Source organism: Staurois parvus, unplaced genomic scaffold (genome assembly GCF_062004578.1).
Source record: "Staurois parvus isolate SC_StPar_1 unplaced genomic scaffold, SC_StPar_1.0 ptg000054l, whole genome shotgun sequence".
In the NCBI taxonomy this organism is placed as follows: domain Eukaryota; kingdom Metazoa; phylum Chordata; class Amphibia; order Anura; family Ranidae; genus Staurois; species Staurois parvus.
In genome coordinates, this window is record NW_028317850.1 from 5,134,479 (window position 1) to 5,147,847 (window position 13,369).

Consider the following 13,369-nt stretch of genomic DNA (forward strand, 5'->3'; position numbering starts at 1 on the left):
GCTCAGGAATAAAGATAGGAGGGTGTACTTTGCCGAGACAGCCCCTCCTCCTCTCCTGAAGACTCTTGGGTTGCATGCCATCATTTGCCTAGGCCTGGAAACCAGGAAGTAACTGAAGAAATTAAAAAAAAATAAAAAAAAAAAAGAGAAAAAAAAAAGTTTGTTATGATATAATTTTCTATCTATTTACTAATGCTAGCAACAGAAGGATTAAAAATAGTCAATGTTGCTTGAGAGTGTGAAGTTCCGATTTAAGTCACAAAACCTAGAATAAATGTAATGCTTTTTAGATCTTACTAATTGTAAACAAAAAGAATACAGATTCCATCCAATCACAATCCTAAGCCACATGGTTATCCAAGTATGAAATAAAAGGTCAGCAGATTCTTACTTGCTGAATGGCATCCTCCATTTGTCTCTCCTGTTCTTCATCTTGCAGTCTTCTAAGATAGCGTTTCTTCTCCACACGCTCCTCACTTTTTAGACATGCTTCCAGCTGCTGCTCTTGGCTCAGTCTTTTTATCTGGTCTTCCCGAATAAATTCATGACGTCGAGCTTCAGCTATCTGCTTTTCCCTCTGACTGTACGTCATTCCCCTCTTTGAAACCTAATCAAAAAGATCAAAATTCACCAAAATTCACCAAGAGAATGCTAAGGAGGAGATAAAGTGTAAACCCCATCAATGATCTTCTCGAATGATCTAACTTTAGGTCTGTTAAAAATATACCATATGTGCCAAATCTGTTGATCCTGCCAGAAATCTAGTGACATAGGGAAGAAGTACCCTCTGCTGCACTGTTATCGGTTACCATTATTCCCTGCTGATTCTATGGACAACAGAATACTTCCTCCCTATGTTATGCAGAAATGGAGAGGGGTAAGTATTCTGTAGTCCTAATATACTTGCTGTCCTTCGGGGACAATACTGTTTCTCTATAGATACAGTACAGTCAGGGGAAGTCATAAAGAGTATCTATGACGCTCTTTAGTATTTCCTTTTGCCTCCATGTAACAAATGCTGGTGTGTGCGACAGATTCAAGTACCTGTTAGAAAAGGTACATGAATCTGGGGCAAGCACCATGTGCAGAGGCATACCAAGACTAGGGTGTCCCTACAGCACTCCCTTTGCTGCAGCCATCACACAGACATGAACTTTGCAGCTGGGTGTGGAAGGCCTGATGGGGATGTACACACACTTATGCAGGCCATACATGGTTCAAATTCCGAACGATTTTTCATCGGAAAATTGAAACACTGTTCGTTTTGTAATCTGATGGTGCCACCAATGATTTAAAAAATCTGTATTTTTTTCACAAATTTTCCAGCATGCCTGATAAACGAAATGGGGAGGAACCACCAAAAATCGTCCGATGTCATTGCCTCACTAACAGAGCTAACATCGGCCGATTATTCTTAGGTCCGATTTTTGTATGAAAATCGTTTGGAATTTGAACCATGTATGGCTTGCATAAAGCTGACCATACATGGGTCGAATTTTGAAAGAATTTTCTTTCGAAAATCTTTACTAAGAATTTTTGTTGGAATTTTACACCATTAGTTGGCCACAGCAACGGACGATTTTCAAGTGACCATCCAATTTGAGTGATTGGGCATGTTGCAAATTTTTTGGAAAAAAAACGTACAAATTTCTAATCAACGATGGGAGAATTGTGTGAGAAATGTAATTGAAAAAAGAAATGAGCATGAGCTGTGACCTGGAAAGAAAAGAAAATTATTGGCCACGAAAATTCTTTCCTGTAGCAACATGAGTTGATATTAAAGGCTTGGTTGGTCGAATTTCGAAATCAATGGTGGCATCATTGGATTACAAAATGCAGGAAATGTCTGATTTTCTAAAGCAAATTTGTTCAGAATTATTATTATTATATAGTGTTTATAAAGCGCCAACAGTTCGCTCAGCGCTGTACATTACAATGGGAGACAGAACATGCGACAGTAGAATACCAATACAATGCGATACACGAGGGGTTCGAGGGCCCTGCTCCTTGAAGCTTACCATCTAGGAGGGAGGGGATAGTGGTACAGGAGGAAATAGCTGTGGGGGATGGAGTGGTAGGAAGAGAGGAGGAGGTCGGGAATTAGCAGGGGGTGGGGTAGGCTTCCCTGAAGAGATGGGTTTTCAGGGTGCGCCTAAAGGAGAGGAGAGTAGGTGATAGTCTGATGGATTGGGGTAGGGAGTTCCATAGTATGGGTGACGCCCTGGAGAAGTCCTGGAGGCGGGCATGGGAGGAGGAGACCAGGGAACTAGAGAGAAGGAGGTCTTGTGAGGAGCGGAGAGTGTGTGTTGGGCGGTACTTGAATATTAGGTCGGTGATGTAGTTTGGGACAGTATGATGGACAGCTTTGTACGTCAGTGTTAGGATTTTGAATTTGATCCGTTGGGCAATCGGAAGCCAGTGGAGGGATTGGCAGAGGGGGGTGGCGGAAACGGAGCGGTTGGTAAGGTGGATGAGTCTGGCTGCCATATTCAGGATCGACTGAAGCGGGGATAGCCTGTGGCGCGGCAGGCCAGTGAGGAGGGAATTCAACCCATGTGTGGCCTGAATAAGTCCCCATCAGATTTGCTCCTCCTCCTTGTGATTGACAGCAGACAGATCCATAGCCAATGGAATCCACCCACTGCCTGCTGTCATTCACATGGAGACAGCAAACCTGATGGGGGACTATTGTCCATGAATCATCCTCAGGCTTCACTCACTGTCAGCATCACAGGTTGCTAGAAGCCTATTGGTTGTGAAGGTGACAGCGTCCTCAACAACCAGTTACAGGTGGGAAGGGGATAGTGGTGGCAAATATGCCGCTCTGCTACACAGCATACAGAGACAGACACCTTGCATGCAGGTGTGACACAGGGGTGCAAGACTTACAGGGTTAAAAAAGGCAGTGAGGTGGAGACACATCGCCTCTCAACTGCCTATCAAATACCTTCTGAAAATCAAGGCAGTGGGGCATGGCATGATCACCCTCTGAAAAGAAGGGCGATGATGCCATGCCCTGCCGCCTACTGAGATTCATCATTGTTTAAACGCTTCCGCTGCCAGAGCTGTTTTTGTGTTTTCTTTGCACGTTTAAAAAATGGTTTTAGGCCTGAAGATTGCATAAACCCCAAAACATGATGGATTTTCTGAAAGCAGAAACCCTGGAGAATAAAATAGTGATAGTCCCAATTGTTTATGCCACATGGTATTGCAGCAAAGGTCTAGGAAACAAAATTTCAGTAAAAAATACACTAAAGTTAATTTTATGGCACACAAATGCAATAAATTACCCATTTTTGGTAAAATATAAAAGATGAGCTTGCGCCGGGTAAATAGATACCCAACATGTCCAACCTTAAATATGTGTGTGTGTTGAAATAGCAAAAAACCTCAGTACCTTACAGGGGTGGACTGACAACTCATGGGGCCCCCGGGCAATAGGGGATCATGGGGCCCCTTTGTCCTTGCCCACACTCAAAGCACACCCAAAAAAGCCTATAAAAGGTACCAGGGGCATTTCATGGGGCCCCCTACTGACCCCGGGCCCTCGGGCAGTGCCCGAGTGCTCAAATGGTCAGTCCACCGCTGGTACCTTATATTTTCTATAGTAAACACTTTAAAAGTCCCCCATAGGTAATCAGTTTAGCATTATGGAGGAGGTCTGGTGCTAGAAATATTGCTCCTGCTCCGGCGTGCGTGGTGATATTTAACATGTATATCACAATCAACGGTTTCATGCATAGGCGTCCCCGAATCGTGCGTTTACATTTGTATGTGCATAAATGTGCAAGTGGAGAGGCTTCCAACCTTTTTTTGGTGGGGGATTTTATATGTTTGGGTGTAACTTTTATTTTTTACAATTAAAACATTTTTTTTTCTTAACTTTGATGAGATGAATTTTAGGTGACAGGTTCTGCTTAAGGAGACATCCGGGGTCTAGTTATGCAGAGGTCCTAGAGAATAAATTAGTGGGTGTTGCAATTTTTTATGTCACATAGCATTTGCGCAGCAGTTTTTCAAACGCAAATTTTTTGTATAACAAAAAAAAACACTTTAGTAAATCAACCCCATTGTGTTTTTTGCATTAAAATTCATTAAAGGTAAATAGTCTGTGTACTGCAAATGCAGTTGCTCTGTCTGAGGAGAAGCTCTGAAATGAAAGGCAGCGCTGCTGATTTCCATCATCTAATCATGTGCAAGCAAAAATTCAGTTTTTTTTATTTTCCTTGCATGTGATTGGGTATTCTTTTCAAAGAGAAGCTTTACTTCATTACTAAGCTCTGGAGCAACTGCACTTGCAGTGCACAGTATACAGGTGAAACTTGAAGAATTAGAATATCGAGCAAAAGTTCATTTATTTCAGTAATGCAACTTAAAAGTTGAAACTAATATATGAGATAGACTCATTACATGCAAAGCAAGATAGTTCAAGCTGTGATTTGTCATAATTGTGATGATTATGGCTTACAGCTCATGAAAACCCCAAATCCACAATCTCAGAAAATGAGAATATTACATGCAATCAATAAAACAAGGATTGTACATAGAACAATATCGGACCTCTGAAAAGTATAAGCATGCATATGTACTCAGTACTTGGTTTGGGCTCCTTTTGCAGCAATTACTGCCTCAATGCGGCGTGGCATGGAAGCTATCAGCCTGTGGCACTGCTGAGGTGTTATGGAAGACCAGGATGCTTCAATAACGGCCTTCAGCTCTTCTGCATTGTTCGGTCTCATGTCTCTCATTTTTCTCTTGGCAATGCCCCATAGATTCTCTATGGGGTTCAGGTCAGGCGAGTTTGCTGGCCAATCAAGCACAGTAATCCTACGGTCATTGAACCAGGTTTTGGTGCTTTTGGCAGTGTGGGCAGGTGCCAAGTCCTGCTGGAAAATGAAGTCAGCATCCCCATAAAGCTTGTCTGCAGAAGGAAGCATGAAGTGCTACAAAAGCTCCTGGTAGGCGGCTGCGTTGACCCTGGACTTAATGAAGCACAGTGGACCAACACCAACAGATGACATGGCTCCCCAAATCAACAAAGACTGTGGAAACTTCACACTGGACTTCAAGCATCTTGCAGTGTGTGCCTCTCCATTCTTCCTCCATACTCTGGGTCCTTGGTTTCCAAATGAGATGCAAAAGTTGCTCTCATCAAAAAAAAAGGACTTTGGACCACTGAGCAACAGAACAGGTCTGTTTTTCTTTAGTCCAGGTAAGATGCTTCTGACGTTGTTTGTTGTTCAGGAGTGGCTTGACAAGAGGAAAACGACATTTGAAGCCCATGTCCAGGATCCATCTGTGTGTGTGGTGGCTCTTGATGCACTGACTCCAGCCTCAGTCAACTCCTTGTGAAAGTCCCCAACACTTTTGAATGGCCTTTTCCTGACAATCCTCTCCAGGCTGCGGTCATCCCTGCTGCTTGTGCACCTTTTTCTTCCACACTTTTCCCTTCCACATAACTTTCTATTAATGTGCTTTGATACAGCACTTTGGGAACATCACCTTCTTTTGCAATTACCTTTTGAGGCTTTCCCTCCTTATGGAGGGTGTCAATGATGATTTTCTGCACAACTGTCAGGTCAGCAGTCTTTCCCATGATTGTGATTCCTACTGAACCAGACTGAGAGACCATTTAAAGGCTCAGGAACCCTTTGCAGGTGTTATGGCTTAATTAGCTGATTAGAGTGGGACACTTTGAGCCGAGAATATTGCACCTTTTCACAATATTCTCATTTTCTGAGATTGTGGATTTGGGGTTTTCATGAGCTGTAAGCCATAATCATCACAATTCTGACAAATCACGGCTTGAACTATCTTGCTTTGCATGTAATGAGTCTATCTCATATATTAGTTTCACCTTTAAGTTGCATTACTGAAATAAATGAACTTTTGCACGATATTCAAATTTGAGTTTCACCTGTATTTGCCTTTAGTAAATAAACCCCACTATAATATCCAATTGTTTGGTAAAATATAAAAGATGACGTTAAGCCAAGTAAATGGATACCTATCATGTCACGCTTTTAAATTGTGCACGCTCATGGAATGGTAACGAATCTCCAGAGGTGACGTTTTAAAAGCCTTTACTGGTTATCGGTTTAGAGTTACACAGGAGGTCTGGTGGTTGAATTATTGCTTTGACATTCGAGACAACATCTCGCATTTGTGGTATGATCACCATTTACATATGCGAGCGGGACTTACGTATGCGTTCACATTTGTGTGTGAGCTTGGAGGGACAGGGGGTGCTTTAAATTTTTTTAAATATACATTTTATTAAAACCTTTTTTTGCCCCCTGGGAGAGCCCGGGAAAGGCAGCAGCAGTGGAGGTGGGGGCACCCCCTTCCACCGCCTGAAGAAGTAATCGAGTGACTGCATAGCCACTTCTACAGAAAACAGCATTATCAGCAGTAAAGTTTGATACTGGGATGAGGTAGCTGCAGGCATCATCCTGGCATAACCACTTAAACCCCTGGACATATGATTACCACCCAGGGAAAGTGGTTTGGGGCAGTAAAAACAGAGCTAAACCATGTGTTTTCACTGCATCCCCCCCCCACACCTACCCCACAAGTTGCAAGTGTGATCAAAGCCTAAATGAGCTATTAGGCTGCATTCACACTTCATGATTTTGAATTGCAGACAGATACACCGCAATTCTCCCCGTGATCCCAAAATACACTGCAATCGTGGCAAAACGCAACATGTGTGTTTATCTGCCATTCATTTTTAATGGCACCTCAAAACGCAATCACTGCAAACCACATCGTGCACCGCTTGTCGCCTCAAGGAACTCCTTTTTGGGCCACAAGCATCACACACCATGTTTGTGTTTGAGGCGCCATTAAAAATGAATGGCACCTAAACACGCGTGTTGCACTTTGCCAGGACTGCAGTGATTTGGAATGACAGGCAGAATCACAGCAATTCTGCCCACAATTCAATATCACAAAGTGTGAATGCAGCCTAAAGGTCAATTCACACGGCATGCAAATGCACATGCGCTGACATGCATTTGCATGCTGCACTGCATTTTAAAATGCTTTTCAATACTTTTTTTCAGCTTCACAATTAACTGACTGGTTTGACTTGTGCATTTATGCGTTTTGTGTTTACATGCGTTGTGTTAGAAAAAAAGTAGTACATGTTCTGCTTGTTGTTAAGCACAGGACACTGTTGAAATATATTGAATTTTCTGGTGGAAATTTGCACTGACTTCCCATGGCGTCTCCAGGACAGGAAGTGATGGGAAATCTACCAGGGAGAGGAATGCGGGGTGTATGGCGGCGGTGGGTAGCATGCGAAGGGAGAGGAGTGCGGTGGGTATGTGTAGGGAGAGGAGTGCAGAGTGTATGGCGGCAGTGGGTAGTATGTGTAGGGAGAGGAGTGCGGAGTGTATGGCGGCGGTGGGTAGTATGTGAAGGGAGAGGAGTGCGGTGGGTAGTATGTGAAGGGAGAGGAGTGCGGGGTGTATGGCAGCGGTGGGTAGCATGCAAAGGGAGAGGAGTGCGGTGGGTAGTATGTGAAGGGAGAGGAGTGCGGGGTGTATGGCGGCGGTGGGTAGTATGTGTAGGGAGAGGAGTGCGGGGTGTATGGCGGCGGTGGGTAGTATGTGTAGGGAGAGGAGTGCGGGGTGTATGGCGGAGGTGGGTAGTATGTGTAGGGACAGGAGTGCGGGGTGTATGGCGGAGGTGGGTAGTATGTGTAGGGACAGGAGTGCGGGGTGTATGGCGGAGGTGGGTAGTATGTGTAGGGACAGGAGTGCGGGGTGTATGGCGGAGGTGGGTACTATGTGTAGGGATTGGAGTGCGGAGTGTATGGCGGCAGTGGGTAGTATGTGAAGGGAGAGGAGTGCGGGGTGTATGGCGGCGGTGGGTAGTATCTGTAGGGAGAGGAGTGCGGGGTGTATGGCGGAGGTGGGTACTATGTGTAGGGATCGGAGTGCGGAGTGTATGGCGGCAGTGGGTATGTGAAGGGAGAGGAGTGCGGGGTGCATGGCGGCGGTGGGTAGCATGTGAAGGGAGGAGTGCGGTGGGTATGTGTAGGGAGAGGAGTGCAGAGTGTATGGCAGCGGTGGGTAGTATGTGTAGGGAGAGGAGTGCGGAGTGTATGGGGGTGGGTAGTATGTGTAGGGAGAGGAGTGCAGAGTGTATTGCGGCGGTGAGTAGTATGTGAAGGGAGAGGAGTGCGGAATGTATGGCGGCGGTGGGTAGTATGTGAAGGGAGAGGAGAGCGGAGTGTATGGCGGCGGTGAGTAGTATGTGAAGGGAGAGGAGTGCGGGGTGTATGGCGGTGGCGGCGGTGGGTAGTATGTGTAGGGAGAGGAGTGCGGGGTGTATGGCGGCGGTGGGTAGTATGTGTAGGGAGAGGAGTGCGGGGTGTATGGCGGCGGTGGGTAGTATGTGTAGGGAGAGGAGTGCGGGGTGTATGGCGGTGGTGGGTAGTACCCTCTGCACCAAGAATATGCCCCCCCCCCATACCCCTTTGCACCCTCCTTCCTTCCTATCCATCCTATTCCCTCCTGCACCCAGCACTCCACATTCACAGCTCTCACATTCAGTGCTGGACGTCCCAAATCCCCTGTCAGGGCCCTGCTTGTCCTCCGTACAGAAGCCATCACGGCTCTGCATTGCCTGTTGTAAGGTGCAGGACCCAGATCCTAGATCCAGCTGTGGTAACAGCAGGAAATCGGGGCACACAGAGGGGAGGGGGCCGGGCACACAGGGGAAGATCGGGGCACACAGAGGAAAGGGGGCACTTCCAGAACGATGCCCTGTTTGTGTCTCTCCCTGCAGCAGCTATAATCCGGCGGGAGGGAAGAACTCAGCTGCTGCAGAGAGAGCCACAAATACACCACAAGTCTGGCTGTCGTCTTCTTTACCATCATGGCTCCGCAGACCCCGCGATTCCTCTGATCCTCTATACCGATCCTGTTTGCCCGCGTTACTCCGGTAACCAGGTTACCAAGGATGTGTCCAGCACCTTCCCGCCCACAGTCCCCCATGTGACCGCACTCGCCGCGCCCATCCCAGTACACCTATGCAGACTGGATGGTCGCTACACGGGTGCGGCCATCTTTTTGGTTTTCATGGTCATAAAATCACAGTGTCTGCATACAGAAGGCGATACTTCCAGTGTGTGGAATAAATGAAATCACTTACTAGTTATAACATAAAGCATGAGCCATCCTCCCAGAATGGGGCTGTATATATGTAGCCCGTCTATATGTATTTCTTTAAATTCGTGCCACACAATGTTGGTTAAGTTTCCCTACAGTAAATTGCAGTGTAAACAGAAAAAAAACACACTTTTTGTACAGGTAAAAAAATGTGCATTAATTATATTTTGTTGCAGGAGCCTGGAAAGCTTAGCAGAGATCAGCAGTTCGCTGGGGCCATGCAGGTCTCCTGCAGACCCGTCAGTATATCTGTTTGTCGTACAGGATGTACGGGTAAGCAGTTATACTAACAGGGAGAATCAATGAACTACCACACTGCTCACAGCACCATGGTAGTTCATTGAGAATGTAGCGCTACCCCCCAAGGAGCTGCTTGGCGATTTGGGTTTACTGTTCTGGTCCTCGATTCCAAGAACATCGTCAGCCCCTCAGGCACACCTAATTGAATAAATCACTACCAGAAAGTAAACTCACACATGGATTGGAGTAAACTGTTATGAAGTTTATAGCGAACTTCAATGAGACTTGGTTACACTGCATAAACAGGATAGGCATGTGCAGTCAGTTGTTACTTGTATCAGCTTCAACATCTTGCCCGCCCCCTATATTAGAAGTACTGCTATAGGGCAGCAGGCCTGCGCAAAATTATCTATATACATGATTTGACATTTCCGGGTAGGGGGTGCGCACAAGCTGCCTTACCTGCGCCACCATTGGCAGCTAGAGATGACAATCACCGGGTCCTGGCTGGCAGTTTCCCGCCAACACTCTGTGATCATCGGGGAAAGCTGACAGGGGAGAGCCCTGTATGTAAACAACACAGGTCTCTCTCCTTTCATCAAGGACATGCTGCTTTTGTATTTCTCTGCACAGCAGAGAAATACAAAGCAGCAAGTCTCCGTTGTAAAACAGCACACAGCACATAATGTGAAACACACACAGCACACAGTTAACCCTTTGATCGCCCCAGATGTTAACCTCTTCCTGCCCAGTGTCATTAGTACAGTTTCTTGATTAGCACTGATCACTGTATTAATGTCACTGGGGATGTCAGTGGCAGTTAGTTAGTTCCCCCCAGTGTCAGAATGCCCACCGCAGTCCCGCTATAAGTCACTGATCGCCTCCATTACTAGTAAAAGAAAAATTAAAATTCCATTATCTATACTGCCATTTGTAGACGCTATAACTTTCACGTAAACCAATTAATTTCCATGCATTGAGTTTTTTTTTTAGCAAAGACATGTAGAAGAATACATTTTGGCCAAAATTTATGACAAAATCTGATTTTTAAAATATTTTTATTGGATATGTTTTATAGCAAAAAGTAAAAAATATAGTTTTTTTTTCAAAATCATTGGTCTTTTTTTGATTATAGCACAAAAAATAAAAAATGCAGAGGTGATCAAATACCAATGAAAGCTCTATTTGTGGGAAAAAATTTCATTTGGGTGCAGCGTTACATGACCACACAATTGTCAGTTAAGTAACGCAGCACCGTAACACAAAATATGGAATGGTCAGGAAAATCCTCTGGAGGGCAACAAGAAAAAAAACAATACTTATCACAGAGTCTCAATTAGTGTTAGCAGGCCTGCTTTTCAGAAACTAACCCAATACCTTCAACCTGAGGTGGCTTTACAGTCCCCAGTGAGCAGTGAGAACTATCAAACAGGTAGACTAGCTCACTTCGGGCCCTCAGGAACCTGATGGCAGGGAGGTAGCCTGAAAAAAGAAAAGAGCTCTTTACCCCAAAACAACCAATGTTCTCTTGAAGAGTCTTCTGTGCACTTGATGGGGCCCAGTTGGTGCACAATGAAAGGAAGTGTAAATAATGGTTCTCTGAAGAACAATGCAATAAAAAAAGGAAAGAACAGCACTCCCCCTGAAAGCAGCAATTGACTGGTGTAATGTACCTTTAAAGTACTGGTCACTAATAGATCTAAAGCAATAAAATGATAAGCTGGCAGAAGTGATCGTTGACACAGGGCAACTCCTCTCTAGACTGCAAGACTATTGGCACATTAGGAAAAGGTCTCTTTAAATGGGTCAGTTGATGATGGTGGCGACTTAATTGTGGTTTGGCCTGCAGAATGGTTGTCCTGCTATCAGTGCAGATGATAAGGCTGTGTTGAGTGTGGTCAAACAATAGCGGCTGGAGGAACTAGGCTGCAACTTATAGTAATGTAGCGCCCTCCTAGTTTAGCTAGGGGGGAGCTATATCCTACTGGACAGGAACTGAATAGCAGCTCAGCTGTAACAGCCAGAGGGGTCAAATTGTGGTCAGGGCTGAGAGGCTCTGCAGGCCAACCCCTCTGGAATTTCCCCCTGCTCTGAAGCTTTTGGAAAAGGCCTTGTAGGCAGTGGGTGGATCTAAGGAGTGGTTAGATGCACTCTTGAGGGATCTCAGCCAATCCCCAACAGAAGGCTGGCTTGGCAAGTGACTGGGACTCCCTTAAAATTGTTGGAGCCTGCTCAGTAGCAGGAGAGGAAGGAGTGTGGAGAGTCTAGAGGTAGATATGAGGCTGTGAGGATGAAGGCTGCCAGGAGGCCTAGTGGGATGGAGCCTGCTTGTGAACCTGGAGCTGGAAAGGAGGAAAATTTGGAATTCACTGGCCCCCTGAGCAAAGACCACCTGTATAGCAGGGAAGGAGCAACCCAGCTGATAGGCCTGGTAGCAGCAGCCAACCCACAAGCGGTACAGGAGAGGATCTGAGTAAGTACACCTGTACCCCCTGGGTGGTTAGGGGAAGGAGCACTCTGGTGGGAAACCAGATTATCCCCCCAGCTAGTGACTGATCACCTATTTAAAGGGACAGGAGCCATATCCCCTGCTCAGGGAAATCTTCAGATTGCTGGGTGAAGAGAAGAGTTTCATCTAGGGTCTGGGGTGGTACATCAAGAAGATGCTGGCTAGCTCTCCAACAGAGACTGTGTTGTGGAACAGAAACCTGTGAATAGTTCCAGAAAGTTTGTCATCAGTTATCGGTTCTCTAGGGCATCCTAAACCCCCCTTACCCTATCCCAGTTCAAAATCCCCTCCATAAAACAACATAACAAAAGCTCAAAGACTGATTTCTGACTCTGGATGCAAGCTTGTGTGGAGAATGCAGATTGCTTGGCAGTGCAGGACTATAAGGGGACCCAAATCAACAGCAACTCCTAAGGGGGTAGTGCTACAGTAACATGTACAATGTGGAGCTAGTGTCAGTGTTCCCTTTGCTTATGTAACCCATTGAAATGGTGTTAGATGCAGTACTTTAAAATGGACACTATATGGCGTTGGCCTGCCATTCAGGGTCATTCACATTTTTCAGAACAGCCCTCTGGAACTTGTATGCTGAACAGCAGGAGTTGAATGGTGTGGTGTGCAGGATGCCCGGGGACCGCATTTCCCAAGGGAGGTAGCGTTTGGGCGGGCACATACTGTATAAATATTAAAGCCCGTGAGACTGGCCAGGAGAGTGAGGGGAAAGGCTGAGAGAGGAGGAAGTGTTGAACTAGGCTGTAGAGCCAGAGTTGGAGAAGGAGAAGGAGCAGATAGAGCCTACTGATAGCTGTCCAGCGAGCTCATCTGCCGGAGAAGACGGATCGCTATCATCTGCCAGACCACAACAATTGGGTGAGAGAGTCCAAAGTATCCACTAACTAAGAGAACACTGACATGGTTGTGAATATTACATATAGTTGCCCAGGTTGTGGCCTAGTTCCCCCAGCCGCCTCTGTTGGAATACATCTGCATTATAGTCTCATCATCCAAGATGACCACAGGACATACAGTTGTAGGCCAGAATACAGCAGTGCTAACTGAGACAAGTTTCCTTTTTCAGCAGATCGGGATTCCTACTACTGTTGCCTTTGGTCTTTGAAATTTGGAGAGAGAGTTGCCCTTGTTCATAGACACTTATGCCAGTTGTTACCCTCCACCACTTCAAGTCTGTCTTTTGTCCAGTGCTTTAAATGGAACCCTGCACTAATTTACCACCAGCAAAAGGAAAAGTGTTACATTCTTTCTTTCCTCCTCATAATTTATGTGTTACAGGAACTATTATCTACACCTTGATCCAATTTCATACCAACTTGGCCCCAAGGAGCACACAGAAGACTCTATAGTATTCTTAAAGGGACATTGATCAATTATAAATGAGAGCTCTCTTCATTTCACATTTAATCCCTGCTGTCTAGTTCTGAGG

The 13,369-nt window shown here is 45.6% G+C and overlaps 1 protein-coding gene across 1 annotated transcript in view; it reads right to left on the reverse strand.

Annotated features, from left to right (window-relative positions):
• Positions 1-8,998, reverse strand: part of MNS1 (meiosis specific nuclear structural 1) — a 46,918-nt gene extending 37,920 nt beyond the window's left edge. Inside the window, exons 1-2 of the mRNA XM_089667994.1 lie at positions 8,883-8,998; positions 392-607 (exon numbers count right to left, since the gene is read on the reverse strand). Of these exons, the coding sequence (XP_089524120.1) occupies positions 392-607; positions 8,883-8,888 (222 nt within the window). The 5' untranslated portion in view covers positions 8,889-8,998. The remainder of the gene's footprint in view (positions 1-391; positions 608-8,882) is intronic.
• Between the last annotated feature and the right edge of the window lie 4,371 nt (positions 8,999-13,369).